Source organism: Pygocentrus nattereri, chromosome 3 (assembly GCF_015220715.1).
Source record: "Pygocentrus nattereri isolate fPygNat1 chromosome 3, fPygNat1.pri, whole genome shotgun sequence".
NCBI classification, from domain to species: domain Eukaryota; kingdom Metazoa; phylum Chordata; class Actinopteri; order Characiformes; family Serrasalmidae; genus Pygocentrus; species Pygocentrus nattereri.
This window is the reverse complement of record NC_051213.1, coordinates 16,478,387-16,492,263: the sequence shown is the minus strand read 5'-3', so window position 1 is coordinate 16,492,263 and position 13,877 is coordinate 16,478,387. Positions and strand designations below refer to the sequence as shown.

The 13,877-nt window shown below is 38.2% G+C and overlaps 1 protein-coding gene across 1 annotated transcript in view; it reads right to left on the bottom strand.

Annotated features, from left to right (window-relative positions):
- Positions 1-13,877, bottom strand: part of tg (thyroglobulin) — a 56,354-nt gene that overhangs the window by 26,252 nt on the left and 16,225 nt on the right. The window contains exons 18-31 of the mRNA XM_017713149.2: positions 13,326-13,471; positions 13,080-13,233; positions 12,675-12,839; positions 12,149-12,298; positions 11,423-11,587; positions 11,135-11,257; positions 9,808-9,923; positions 9,100-9,208; positions 8,187-8,384; positions 7,214-7,384; positions 6,997-7,083; positions 6,743-6,826; positions 5,602-5,739; positions 5,291-5,464 (exon numbers count right to left, since the gene is read on the bottom strand). Coding sequence (XP_017568638.2) covers positions 5,291-5,464; positions 5,602-5,739; positions 6,743-6,826; positions 6,997-7,083; positions 7,214-7,384; positions 8,187-8,384; positions 9,100-9,208; positions 9,808-9,923; positions 11,135-11,257; positions 11,423-11,587; positions 12,149-12,298; positions 12,675-12,839; positions 13,080-13,233; positions 13,326-13,471 — 1,980 coding nt within the window. The remainder of the gene's footprint in view (positions 1-5,290; positions 5,465-5,601; positions 5,740-6,742; positions 6,827-6,996; positions 7,084-7,213; positions 7,385-8,186; positions 8,385-9,099; positions 9,209-9,807; positions 9,924-11,134; positions 11,258-11,422; positions 11,588-12,148; positions 12,299-12,674; positions 12,840-13,079; positions 13,234-13,325; positions 13,472-13,877) is intronic.

Below are 13,877 nucleotides of genomic sequence, written 5' to 3'. Positions count from 1 at the left end.
CCATGGATGTTTGTATAAAAAAGAATAGTGAGGGTGGAATATTTCAGCTGATGAGAGTAGTCTGAACATATGGTTTTATAAGCACTGCATACAGAGGCGATATTAAACCACAAAGTTTTCCACAAAGTTGTCATACATAAACGTTCCATTTGTATGGTATAAAGGAACAGTGCTCTGGGTCATATAAGCAGTGCCAGGTCTACATTGGAAATTATTTTTAATGTAAATTCACCATAAAAAGAATAATTTAGTCCAGTTTTTATCTGCTTTAAGAGGAAAGCCTCAAGAGCTTGTTGTTTAAGACTTATGAAAAAAATATATTATGATACAAAAGATAAACAGATGGACACCAAAACACATTTAGTCACATTTTCGCAAAGAAAACCTCCTTTGAACCGATCTTGGATAAAGCCTGCTATACTAAGTCTTGCTTTCCAACAGGAGAAAACTCCTAGTAAAGCCCTTGAGGGAGCAAAAGTGCTGTAATTGTGAAAAGAGTGTTTGATTTTCTGTTAGGAGAAAGGCATAATGCTGGCTCAGCGATCCTTCAGAAGCCCCCTGAGGTGGCGCTGCTCACAGGAAGCATTATTTTCCACCTATCAAAGTCAACAGCAGACGGACCACATGTGAAGAGTTTATGCTAGCTGCTTTCTGTTGTGGATTATTTAACAGCCCAATGAAATACATGCGCCAGCTCTGGAAAAGACCAAGTTTTTTATGATCTTGGTATAAAGGAGTTTTTCATGCACAGATTTACATATGAGGGCCAGGACAATATGTGCAAACAATACCCACAGTCAGCCACACTCTGAATACTCTACTTAGCAGTTAATAGCATTTTAAGCATAAGATACATAAACAAGGTTTGTCTAAACTGCACCCTGGGGTCAATAAGAAACCTGGTCCTAATTACCTTCAGGTTTACTAGGACTGATCATTGGCACACAACTGAAGTCACATGGCAGAACAGACAGAGCAACCTGAGGGAGCTTCAAAGTGCAGCACAGACGCTATAAATCAGGTGTACACCAACACATCACCACTTGGCTTCAAAATGCTTGGTGTCCAGAACCGCTGCAGATGGACAGGAAAACTCTGCTTTACAGCTGCCTAGCTGGCAGCACACTGTTACGTAATGCTGACTTATTTCCATGGAGACAAACCTTAGACATCACAGAAATGGAAGGGAACATTTACTGTATAGATCAGGAAAATCCAGGCTAATATATCCAAATTAACAAAATTACTTGGCGTAGGATGTTGTCCCATTGTCTAGTCCAACATTGTTTTGTTTTATTACTTTTGGAAAATAGTTCTTTATCTTGGAATGAAGGCTAATGCTGAAAAGGGGTTTGTTTAATAAGGCTTGCATGAAAGATAATTATAAGAGCCCATATTAAAAAGCCATAAAATCCAAACTAACGCACAAAAGCTTCACACCACAACATAGGTTACATTGTCCCCATAACCAAGGAGTGGTGCCTGTGCAATTCTTCAGTTAAATGAAAAACTGTTTACATTTCTAAAATGGCATCCAACAGACTCTCAATATCCCTTTTAAAGGCCACCTAGCCTTAATCCAGGCATTTTTGAAATGTGGCAGTTATGAAACTTTAAGTGGAAAATTTCTTCTAGAAGTTCTAGCTGAGAGAGCATGAAGAGGGTAACAGATGTTGAAATTAAGTGGTTTAACTCCAAACCAAATACATAACACATTGATGAGTCAGACCTGACTGAGACTGATTTAAAAACGTGTGCTTCAAGTTAGATACATTCTGGAACTGTTCTCCAGGACTCTGACACTGGACAGAAAATCTCTCTCTCTACCTCAACTATGTCACGACAACAGAGCGGGGCGCTTAATCACGTGTCTGTATGTAAGCTTAGTTAAGCATGGGTATTGTGTTCTCACAGTGTGGTCATTACATGGTCATTTACTTTCTTAGGTTCAAGAAAATACTGACAATTTGTATGTTATAACAAGGTATATGCTCATACCTTTTGGTGTTTATAAAAAGGTTTTCCTAATGTTTTCAACCTAAAGGCCACCCTAAAAAGCATAGCAGCCCACAAGAAATTTAAACATTTTTTTAATAAAACATTTTCTTTCTTTATATGTTGACAATGAAAACCTGAAAATATCCATTTTAGTTAAACCACAGAAACTTTGTAACTAAGGGATCACTGTGTATACATACTGGTCAATTTATCAAAATTCCTTTCCTTTAAGCTCCGCCTGGAGTTTGTTAATGCCCATTTATTAATGAACCTGTTTCATGTACAGGTTCATGTACACCTGTAATGAAAAAAGCATACAGTTCCAATTCCAGGAGGTTGATTGTTTTAAATAACTGACTTTATTAAAATATCCAACCAAATGTGAAACTGAAACTGTGCTTATTAGTCTATAGATCTGATACCACAGATCTAGTCAAGATCTAGTACCACCAATTAGTCACCTAGAAAACCTTTGATTTGCTCGTTAAAGTACTCACACTTCCACTTAATCAGAGTTGTTCTGCACTTTTCCACCTCTGATAAAATGTTTTGAATGTGGAACTAATTATAAATATATCTACAGTAACATCTTCATTCAGAGCATTTGAGGTCTGTTGTTTTTTCATTATTTTAGTATCTAAAGCAGGGACTCTGCTTATTAAAGCTTTTGAACAAACACATCCTGTGCTTTGTTGGTTTTGCCAACACACACATACACACACAGCCCAGCAGAGCCACATTTTAAGCAGAACCGCAGAAACACACATTTTTTTGCCAGACAGAGTCATCAGCTCCTCACGTTTACCAGCGCTTGCTCACACAGCCCAAGCATAAATAAATAAGCTTACATCATCTGATCAGACCACATCCTCTCCCTTCTCTCACTGCTCAGACCCCGAGCAATACAGAGGCAGCTGTATAAACTTCTAAACTCTGGGACAGTTGCTAAGATCAACAGGCAGCAAAACAAGCTAATCAAAATACAGGAGGATTAGACTGATGTGGCATCTACCCGTTACAGAGCCGTGTGCACAGACCAGACGCCAGAACTATTGATCTTTAAAATGCCATAATATTACTAGTGATTTATAATTTAATGGATGGAAAATGTTATCACTGGAGGATGTTTTGTATTAGAACTCAAGGTAATAGGTTTTCTGATGAAAGACGTAACTGCTGCCAGAAACAGTTCATGAGATATAAAGGCAGACAGCTGTTATAACACAAAACAAATTCTTGTCTAAATGGATTAAGCTTGTGAAATAATGTAGAGGCACCATGAATTCAATAGGAGACAGGTTTCACTTTATTCATCAGGCTCAAATAATGGCTATACACTAACTTACCAGTTTACTCTAACTTGTGCACACTTAAAAATATATGTGTTGTATATGATTCTGTATAGAACCTTTTTGAAAGTGGTTATGTGTAGTACCAAAAAGGGTTCTGCTATTGTTATAATGTCAAGCTTGGAACAACAAAGGAACCCTTTTGATGCTATATAGAGCCATTTTCAACAAGGTTCTTTTGTAACAATCTGAAGAATTATTTCACCAGGCAAAGAACCATTCAAGCATGTCAATGGTTCTATATAGAAGTTATGGGTTTAAATACAGGGTGGGCCATTTATATGGATACACCCAAATAAAATGGGAATGGTTGGTGATATTAACTTCCTGTTTGTGGCACATTAGTATATGGGAGGGGGAAAACTTTTCAAGATGGGTGGTGACTAATCCACTTTCCAGGAAACTGTTCATCTAGGAATGCTTGGACCTGGCACCCATAATGTGGTGGTGCACCATCTTGCTGCAAAAACTCAGGGAACGTGCCAGCTTCCAAAGTGGATTGGTTATCGTGGGCCAGTTGAATGGCCCCCAAGGTCTCCCGATCTGACCCCCTTAGACTTTTATCTCTGGGGTCATCTGAAGGCAATTGTCTATGCTGTGAAGATACAAGATGTGCAGCACCTGAAACTACGGATACTGGAAGCCTGTGCTAGCATTTCTTCTACGGTGTTGATATCAGTGTGTGGAGTGGGAGAAGAGCACTGCATTGACAATCCAACACAATGGGCAGCACTTTGAACACATTTTATAAGTGGTCATAAACTTGTAAATAACTCATGAAAGAATAAAGTTACATTAAAACCAAGCACACCATTGTTTTTCTTGTCATCTCAATAAGTTTGATGTGTCACACGACCCTCTTCCCATTGAAAAAACTAAAGTTGGATCCAAAATGGCCGACTTCAAAATGGCCGGCATGGTCACCACCCATCTTGAAAAGTTTTCCCCCTCCCATATACTAATGTACCACAAACGAATTTAATATCACCAACCATTCCCATTTTATTTGGGTGTATCCATATAAATGGCCCACCCTGTAGAACCACTACCTTTACTAAAGAATCCTTAAAGCACCATCTTTTTAAGGGTGTACCTGGCCATTTTATTAGGTATTACTACCATATCGGTAGTTTACAATTCCTCACTGTAGCTCACGTGCTGCTGCAAAACTTTATTAAACCCACTCTACCCTCAATCAATGGAAAGGGACCACCATAGAACTATCACTGACCATCTATGGGTGGTGGACGATTCTCAACTCAGTAGTGACGTTGACATGGTAGTGGCAAGACTATCATCACAACAGTAATGCTGGGGTTTTTAAACATTGTGTTACACTTAATTTGTATTTAGTTTGTCCCCTTGTTACTTTTGTGTACTTCACCACCACTTCTTCCTTCGTTTCTTCCAATCTTAAAAACAACCAGTTACAGCCATGTCCTCGCAACAAAGTTGCTCCAAAAAGAGTGAGTTCTGCTTCAATAAGACAACATTCACACAAGCCACTACCCAAACTCACCGCAGCCATCTAAAAAATGTATTTCTCATGTGCATCTAAACTGACTAAAGGAGACATTTCTGAGGAGATTAAATATAGGATAATTTACCTGCATAAAAAAGGGAAAGTAAAAGGAAAATAAGTAAAAAAAATAAAATAAAAATAAAACAAAATCCCCACAGCAATATCCAAAGCTGGAATATATTAAAAGGTGTATAGGAAATGGGATTCCTAACAACCGTCCAAGATCTGGTTACCCTCAGATAAACAGTACTTAAAGCCTTCATCTTTGAGAGTGTGGAGAAAATCTGAAAAATATTTCTGCCCATAAACTGGCAACTGTATGTACAGTTTTCTCTGAGCATTTACATCAGAAAAGCAGCACTTGTATAAAGTAGTTTCGGTGTGGTTTAGCACAGGAAGTAAGAACGCGTGTTCAACTCACCCTTCTTCTGGTGGGCAGTGTGTGTATTCTGGGGCAACACCAGACTACAGGCCTGTCTCAGAGGCTTATCGTAGGCCCCGCACACACGTGTGTCTGGATACAGTATGCATGCATAATACACAGAGCCTTCATCTCGAAGATCAGCCACATGACACAGCTCCTCCTCCACACAACCTTCAGTGGACACACATAGAACACATGTCCACCAATATACACACACGAATAGGGATTCAGTTAGAGAAAAACAAAGTATGACATCATGGCCTGTACAAGAGCAGCTCTTGTTCTTTTAGTGCTAAATAAGGTCTTACGTTTGAGGCACCAGAGCTGGGCTTCTTCCCTAGTGAACTGGTGTTTGAAGACCCAGTACTGTTGTCTGGGTGTATTCTTCTCTGAGTCGATCTTTACATCACCACTGTCCAGAACATTAAACGTTTCTTTCACTGAATCTGCAAGGCCATGTGAAAAGTAACATGCTTAACAGGTTAGCCATTAATCAAATAATCAAATTTGCAATCATTTAAATATGTGATGCTATTATGTTATTATTATTTAGTTCTCTTTGACATGCCATGCATTTTCTTTTCGTACCACAAAAAGGAGTGTATTTAATTAAAGCTTACACAAATAGAATATCAAAAATGTAATTAACTACACACCCAATTCCTTTCAACACCATTTGGAAATATTATTTTTTGGAATAACAGATTTTCTGGGCAAGAATGCTGGTCAAGAACTCTAGTATGTGAGATCTATTCTCCAGTAGAGAATAAAATGTATGAGCTTGTAAAGAAGAAGGGTAATAAAGCACCAGTTTGGCAATACTTTGGTTTCCAAATAAACTAAGACAGAGAATTACTGGATGTTAACAGTGTTAACTGTGTGGAATATAGGTATCATAAAAAATTAAGTAATATTAGAGCTAGCCAGTTGGTAATTATATTACCAACAGGGAAAACACAAGCTGCAGGGTAAGACTCTGTAACGCTCACATGTTGAACTTTTTGCTATAGAATTTGGATCATGGTGATATTGCTAATCACAATAAATCTTATCTTTCTTTCCTGCCTCTCTTAAATAGCTAAAAAGTACTGTATAATTTGCAGTGACGTGTTATTTGGATAGCAGATACTTACTTTATCTTTAACCTACAATCATTAAATGTATATCACAATCATCTTAAGCTTAAAGATAACACTCAATCTAACCTTTATTTCAACTCAAAATACATAAACCCAAATATAAGCTTGGTCTAACTCATAATCCTAACCCTACAGTCACTGAAAGCAGCTGAGCTTCACCAGACAGTATGTAAATAATTTGAGCATTTATGGATAATCTATTATGAACTCCCCAAATAAAGTGTGATCTAATATAATGCTAACTCACCAAGTCAGTTATATACTCATCTAAATTTGAAGCCAGGGAAAAGAAGGTAGGAAAGTCTCATACCAGAGAGGGTCAGTTTAGGAGCCTCCAGAAGAGCTGCTACTTGACAGGATCCATCAACCCTCAGGCGAGTGCTCATATCTGACTCTAATGAGGAAACCATGGCTGTAAATACTGATAAAACAACCATGAAAGCAGGATATTTGTTGTTCCAAGTGTAGATTGTTCTGTCTTCTCAAGGGGTCATAGTGTGTAGTTTTAATAAAGATTACATCATGGTTTATGGCACATATGATCCAGACATATTATGTCCTTACCTTTCCACAGGTAAACACGTTGGAAGCTGATGATAGCGGCCTGGTAATCAGTTTTATTTTTGCTTGATGTTGGCAAAGCTTTATCAGCTGAAAGAACAAGAGTAATGAACAGGTCTGATAATCCAGAGAAAAAGAGACATACTGAACAATAACAACAACCACATCATTTTCCCAGTTGCTCATATTTAAGGTCTGCAATATGCTTCTGCTGCCTTACTGATGGTGAAGTTCTGTCCGCCAAACTCAAAAGTAAAGCGTTTCTGCTGCTTGTTGTATTTGACTCCAGCTCCACAGATGCGGCTTGAGGAGGCCACAGCACTCACGTCCCAATCATCTTCACTGCACTGCAGCACAGCAGGAAAGCTCAGTAGACCGCACATCACAGAGCCTGCCATTCAGCACACAGAGAAACCTTCAAAACACCATTTAATTTTCAAATCTTGACCTGCAGTGCCAGTCAAAAGTTTGGATCTAAAAGTTTTATGTATTAGAATATTAACAATAGCTACAAGAAATCAAGACTGATAAGAATAAGAATTACGCAGTGATCAAAAATTGTTAAAACTAATCTACAAAAACAATTCGGTTTTATACTCTTCACAGTGCAGCCCATTTGATGCAGCTTTGCACCATGATTGTTTTCTTTCCACACTTTTGTGAGGAGACACTTGAAATGCTTTTACAACAGGCTTAAAGAAGCTCCACATATGTTGAGCATTTGTCAGCTTTACACTAGATGTTAGAACATTGCTGTGAGGATATGAGTGCATTTAACCACAAGAGCATTAGTGAGGTCAGTTATTTATGTTAAATGATTAGTTCTAGATCATAAATGTCACTGAAACTCGTCTCAAAAGTATTGGATGGTGGTCCATCACTCCAGAGAGCTTTGCTCCACAGCCCAAGACACAGCCCTCTAATTTGATATTTAACATTGGCCATATTGACCTCATGTGTTCTGGTGTGCCCAATTCTATTGGCAGTGCTTTGCTATGGAGATTATACAAGCTGTGTGTGTACAACAAAATGTGCAAAATGTATATTTGTCTTTTTGCCAAAATGTTTTTATATGCTGTGAAAAACAAATATGTAATTAGATACGTTCAAGGTAGTTGAGGGAGGGGGAACTCAATTATGGACAAAAATTCTGTATCCCTGAGGTGGTAGCTCAGGGTAAAACCAAAGCTGACCTCCATTGAGAACATTCTGGTTGAGGATGAAGCCATCACAGCAGCTCTCCTGACTGCAGGAGTCCACACAGACATGGTGTACATCAGCCAGAGTTGCCCCAGGAGCCTCAAACACAAGAGTCCGGTATACTCCAGAACTCGCCTTGTGAAAACTCAGCCGCTCAAAGCTCTTCTGGCCTGCTGTGCTGAATTCATGACCTTTTAGGGGGTAAAGGTGGATGAAAGCAGAAAAAATACATTCCTCATGAAGAAGACATGGGAATAGTTCCAAAGACTTTGGAAAGGCCAAAAATATCATTTTTGTGAAGGTAGCTTATAGGTCAGCAATCTACACCACTGAGAAGGGGAATTCAAGTAAGTGTTTAAAGTTTTAAACACAGAAATATTTTCTCAATGATGTCTGAGTTAATAGATTTGCATTTCTTCTTAGCATATACATACATATTAATCACTTGTGTACATGTATCACTAATGTCAACAGCCCCATGTCCTGAGTATAAAAGAGGTCTTCAGCAAAAAGTGACCCAAGGCAATATTTAGAAATGCTGTACATTTCCTAGAAACTTACAAGGAGGCCCTGTCTCTCTTATATCATGGGTGACTGTAGTTGTCTGCTATTTACCATAAAGATGCTGTATAATTTATGATTAGTTTTACCAAGTAAGGACTAAAGCCAAAGTGAATCTGAAATCATTACACATTTTCCACCTGTGACATATTTTATGAGTGAAATATGATATTAACTGGATGAGAGGTGGAGATGGTGGGAGGGAAAGTGAAACATGCCATTTGTATTATGATGAATTGTGCTTAATGTAAGCAAGAATATGAAATAGCAATGTAAAAAATGGTCAATTTTGATTTCAGGTTTACTTTAAATTCCTGGTACGAACATTTAGGTCCCATATTTTACCTTTCTTTCTGAGCACTGTAAGATTTGGCTTGTCCCCAACTTTCACTTTCAGCAAGCAGCTCAGCGTCTGGAAGGTTTCAGCTCCTTCATTTCCCAGAAATCCTTTTCTCTATAACGTCACAAAAGCAAAATCAACAAAAGTTCTTAAAAAAGTCAAGTGAGTAGCAGTTTATTTCATGTCAGAACACTATAGCTTATCCTGTGAATCACAGTTGGAGGGCCACTTCTGACAAATGCAGTTAAATGTGTTTGAGCATTTGTGTGAATGTTCAATGGTTGCTTAGAAAAATGTAAACATGTAACAGCCAAAGTCAGTCATTCAAATCCAGATGTTTCCTTTCATCATGCTCCCCATTTGGACCATCCTTAATTCCTTTCAATCCAATGTTAAAACAATTCAAAACAAAAGCCAAAGGCTCACAGAAAGTCTAATTTTAACCTCAAATAACTGCCTGATGAAATAATACATTACTGAAAAATTACTGAAATGCTTTACAGAACATTTGTAGTTGTCATTAGTTTAAGAAGACAGTGTTGATCTTCACTCAACACAAATTCATCTGCTCTTGTACATTTTTTACAGTGCACACAAAAGCACTCAATACACTGACAGTTCAGAAAATTACAAAACTACAAGAACACATCTGAAAGAAATGCAGAGTGATGTATTTCCATTAGTCAAAACAATGTGTAACCTGAGCCTCTTACTTGCTGAGAGGTTCTGCACTGGATGTTAGCTGTGCTCATGCTGTAGAGGTCACAGAGGGTTTGTGTTCCCTCATGGTAAACAGCAACATGTTGGCAGGAGTCATCTTTGGCACAATCTAGAGAAGAGAAAGTGACAAACAAATGTTATTGACAATATACTTTCTTTTGACTGTCTTGAGTTCGCACATTCATTAATTTGGTCATGAAGGAGTAAAATATTTGGATCTTGGTACGTGCAACTCGCAAATAAGCAGTCTGGAACCAGTTAAACTGGCAATAAAGAAGCAGCTGCTGCACTACTGAGAAATGTAACTAACATTTAAATGTTTTATTTAGGTCCACAATTTAAAGTACACAATAAAAAGGCCCAATCTCATGAAATGTATTACATGTCCAGTCATGCCTAAACAAATTACTGTGTCAGCAAACAACAAACAACAATGCAGTAGGCTGGTTGAACAAAAGTGAACATTATCTGTGGCCCTTTCATTTAAGCTGAGTCACATCAAAGGCATCATGGTACTGTGATATACACTAAGCTATAAAGGCAGATGTTATAATGTGCTGCCATTTCACCCCAAAACTGAAACGACACAACCCAGCATCATAAACTGAGGTGGCACGTCAACCTGACCTCAAAATTGAAAAAGCAGCCTTTATGATATGATGCCTTTTGGAAAAAGTCTTTATGTAGCTTTAGTTGTTATGGCAAGCACAAGTAGCCTTATTAACACTGCCCTACAGTCCAATGTTACCAAATATTTGTTGTTACATGTTAGTAACACAGTTGACTATCATTTATTGAACATCAGATAATATATTTATATAACAATGTAAGACATGGATTGTTGTTTTGTTAAATTACTATTTAACATTCGATTAAATTCTAATTAAAACTAAATGTAAACAAAATTTAAAAACCTGGACATTTATGTACAACATAAGTTAGATTCTTTACAGTGAAGGTTAAAACAAAAAAAAAAAATAACACTGTCAAACATTAATGAATGCAGAAATCTGAGTTCAGTGGCTCAGATGGTACAGCTGTCTAAGTACAAAGAGACTGTGAGGTTGAACTTCAATGATACCACAGCCATCCACAACTGGTAGCTGAAGTAGAGGAAATACTTTGTGGGATTGTGTGATATAATAAGTCCCAGTTAGTGGGACTTAGTAAAAAACTAATTCTACATTGTTTATCTAACTGAGATGCCAGAACTAAAAATGTGAGAACTTTTAACTAAGCTAGGATGTTTGAGTTGGGTGTCCTCGAGTTGAGTTAACTTAAGAAAAGCAGTATAATAAGTTGCCTTACACACACACTCACCTAACACACATGCCCTGAGCTGAGTCTCCAGTGGCTGTGATGAGGAGTCAGAACGTATTACCACAGCATCCACAGAATCCAACAGCAATGATGAAACTGGAACGGCTTCAAATTTCTCCAGTACTGCTCATCCAGATACATGCACACGTCATTTGAGATACATTTAACATAAAAGTATCTGCACTGCTGTAAGAGCCGTGGACATGCAGCTCCTTCATTAATCACATATTGCCATACACCAGAGTAGAGCTGAAATGTTAGTCCTTATGCCTAAACTGAAGTACCCACCTTTGCATTGCTCTGCACTGATCTGCTCGTCTGCAGATGTCCAGGAGAGTTCCTCTCCCTGTGAAGTGATGCACAGCCATTTGCCAGACAGGAAATGCTTCTGGGCTGAAACAAAGCCTCCTCTATCTGTGCACCTGAGCTTACTTTTCTGACATGCCGAAACACCTTCACACAACAGAGAGAGTCTCAACTTGAGCAGGTAATGGACCATGAAGACACAACCATCACATTTCTATATTTCAGAATTCAATTTTACAGATGACATTTCAGAAATTAAAATGTTCATATTAACAGGAGCTGTTTTACATGAATTCTAGACTAGAGGTCCAAATTCAGTTCAGCTCTCTATGTTGAATTCTATAAAATTAACTATCATAACAAAATCTACTGTAGCCTTCAGTAATGTTATAGGATTGTATTTGTTTTTTTTTTTCTTCTTCACATTTTATTAGGTAATTTTGGACCATTTCTACTCATCCATTGAACATGAAATGTTCAATTTAAAATGGGGGAGCTGGCGTAAAAAATCGACTTCTCAGGTTTTGTTATGACTACAATTTATATATTTATTTAGCAGACTTTTTATTCAAAGTGACTTACAGTACAGGAAGGCATTTTAAATCAGTATTTGCTCCCTGGAAATCAAACTGACTGCCTTTGGATTGTTTGGATCATATTCTATTACTGCATTCACAGGGACAAAGACAGTGTGTAAGAGTCACTCACAGTGTGAGGGGCTGAAGGCACCCGGTGCTGCAGTGGAGGTTCCTGAAGGACAGGGGGAGCAGAACTCTTTCCCAGTCTCAGCCTGATAGGAACCACGAGGACATGTATCACACTTACCGCCACTGTAGAATGACCCAGCTGGACACACCACTGAGACAGATAGACAGAAAGACAGAGAAAGCTGTGGGTGTGAAATGCATTGAATCACATAACTATTACTGAATTCTGGAATAATAATCCTGACAATATGAACACAACATAATCAAAACAGATCAACTCAAATTTGAGATTCACACAAAAAACGATTGTTCCTTATTCCTCATTTAACTGAGTAGAGACTGACAAACAGAACAGAAATCAGTCCAACTTTCCCTGCTTTTTTTATGCCAGCAGACTAAACTACAATGTCTCAAGGGCATTTATGCAAATAGAAAACTGGCAAAACTGAGCCGAATCGCTCATTTCCCATTCATTACACAGAGTAGACCTATGATTAGGAGAGAAATGGGCAGTGGAGGCAGCGTACCACACCCAGTGGAGTCTGGAAGCTGCTGATAGCCCATGGAGCAGCTGAAATAGGCCGGTGAGGAGAAGCCCACAGCACGCTCTGACACAAAGACTGACCGGTATGATCCACTTGTGACCATTTCCATCAAACCATCCAGAATCTTCTCACTGCTGAACACAGTGTCTGAGCACAAACACAGAATCAGACTGGTCAATGGCTACTTCTCCAGGGCTGGTGATTTGAAAAGACTTCTTTATATGGGAAAAAATGGTAATTTATTATTTTGAATGTTTGGACATATTCAAGACTCATAAAGTGTATGGTTTTATGATTTACAAGTGATACAGCATTGTATAGCAATTATGTTTAGTTATAATTCCATGTGCACTCATTCTAGCCATTATAGCGGATGCTGTTTTTTACCAATGTCATGGAGATCAGGCAGGACATTGACTGGCAGGTCATAGAGACGGGCTTTAAGTGTGATGCTTGCAGTCAGGTTTTGTTCGCTCACACACTCCAGAGACACCGACGACTCATCACACACTGACAGAAAGCCGTACTGACCTGAAGACAGCTGAACCACAAGCAAGCAAAAACACGTGCAGATGTTACATTCAGAAGAAAGTGTGGGTAAATTGAAGAATAAAATACAAAGGAGGACAGCACCTGTAAGCTGCAGAGTCCTGCTGCCCTCATGTCATGCAGCAGAGAGGCCTGTAGTGCAGAACGCTGACCACTGCAGTCCTGCTGACCCTCCACCACAGACAGCTGCAGCACTGAGGTCACATGCACTGTCTGCAGTGGCTGGGCTCCTAACACATAAGCACACATCTTCAAAATATTGCATCTTCAGTCATATGTCTTAAATACAATCAAGGCAACTGGATATTTACATAAACTATACATTCACATATTGATATGCAGGTAGTAGAATCAGTTAATGCGGAACTGAAATCAAAATTAAAACAATATATTTTTTGTAGAACATAATTAAAAACGATTATGAAAGAACAAAATTATTTTCAAATGTAAAAGCTTTATTTTAAATTGTGGCAAACAAGTGTATAAGTTCTTTCGTTCCAATTGAACATTTATTAAATAGTGCAACAATTACTGATTTGGTGTTACTGTTATTTTAACCCAATAATCACACAGGTATGCTGCGTGTAACAGAAGAACAATAGTAGCTGTTTTATTGTTTATTGTTTTATTACAAAC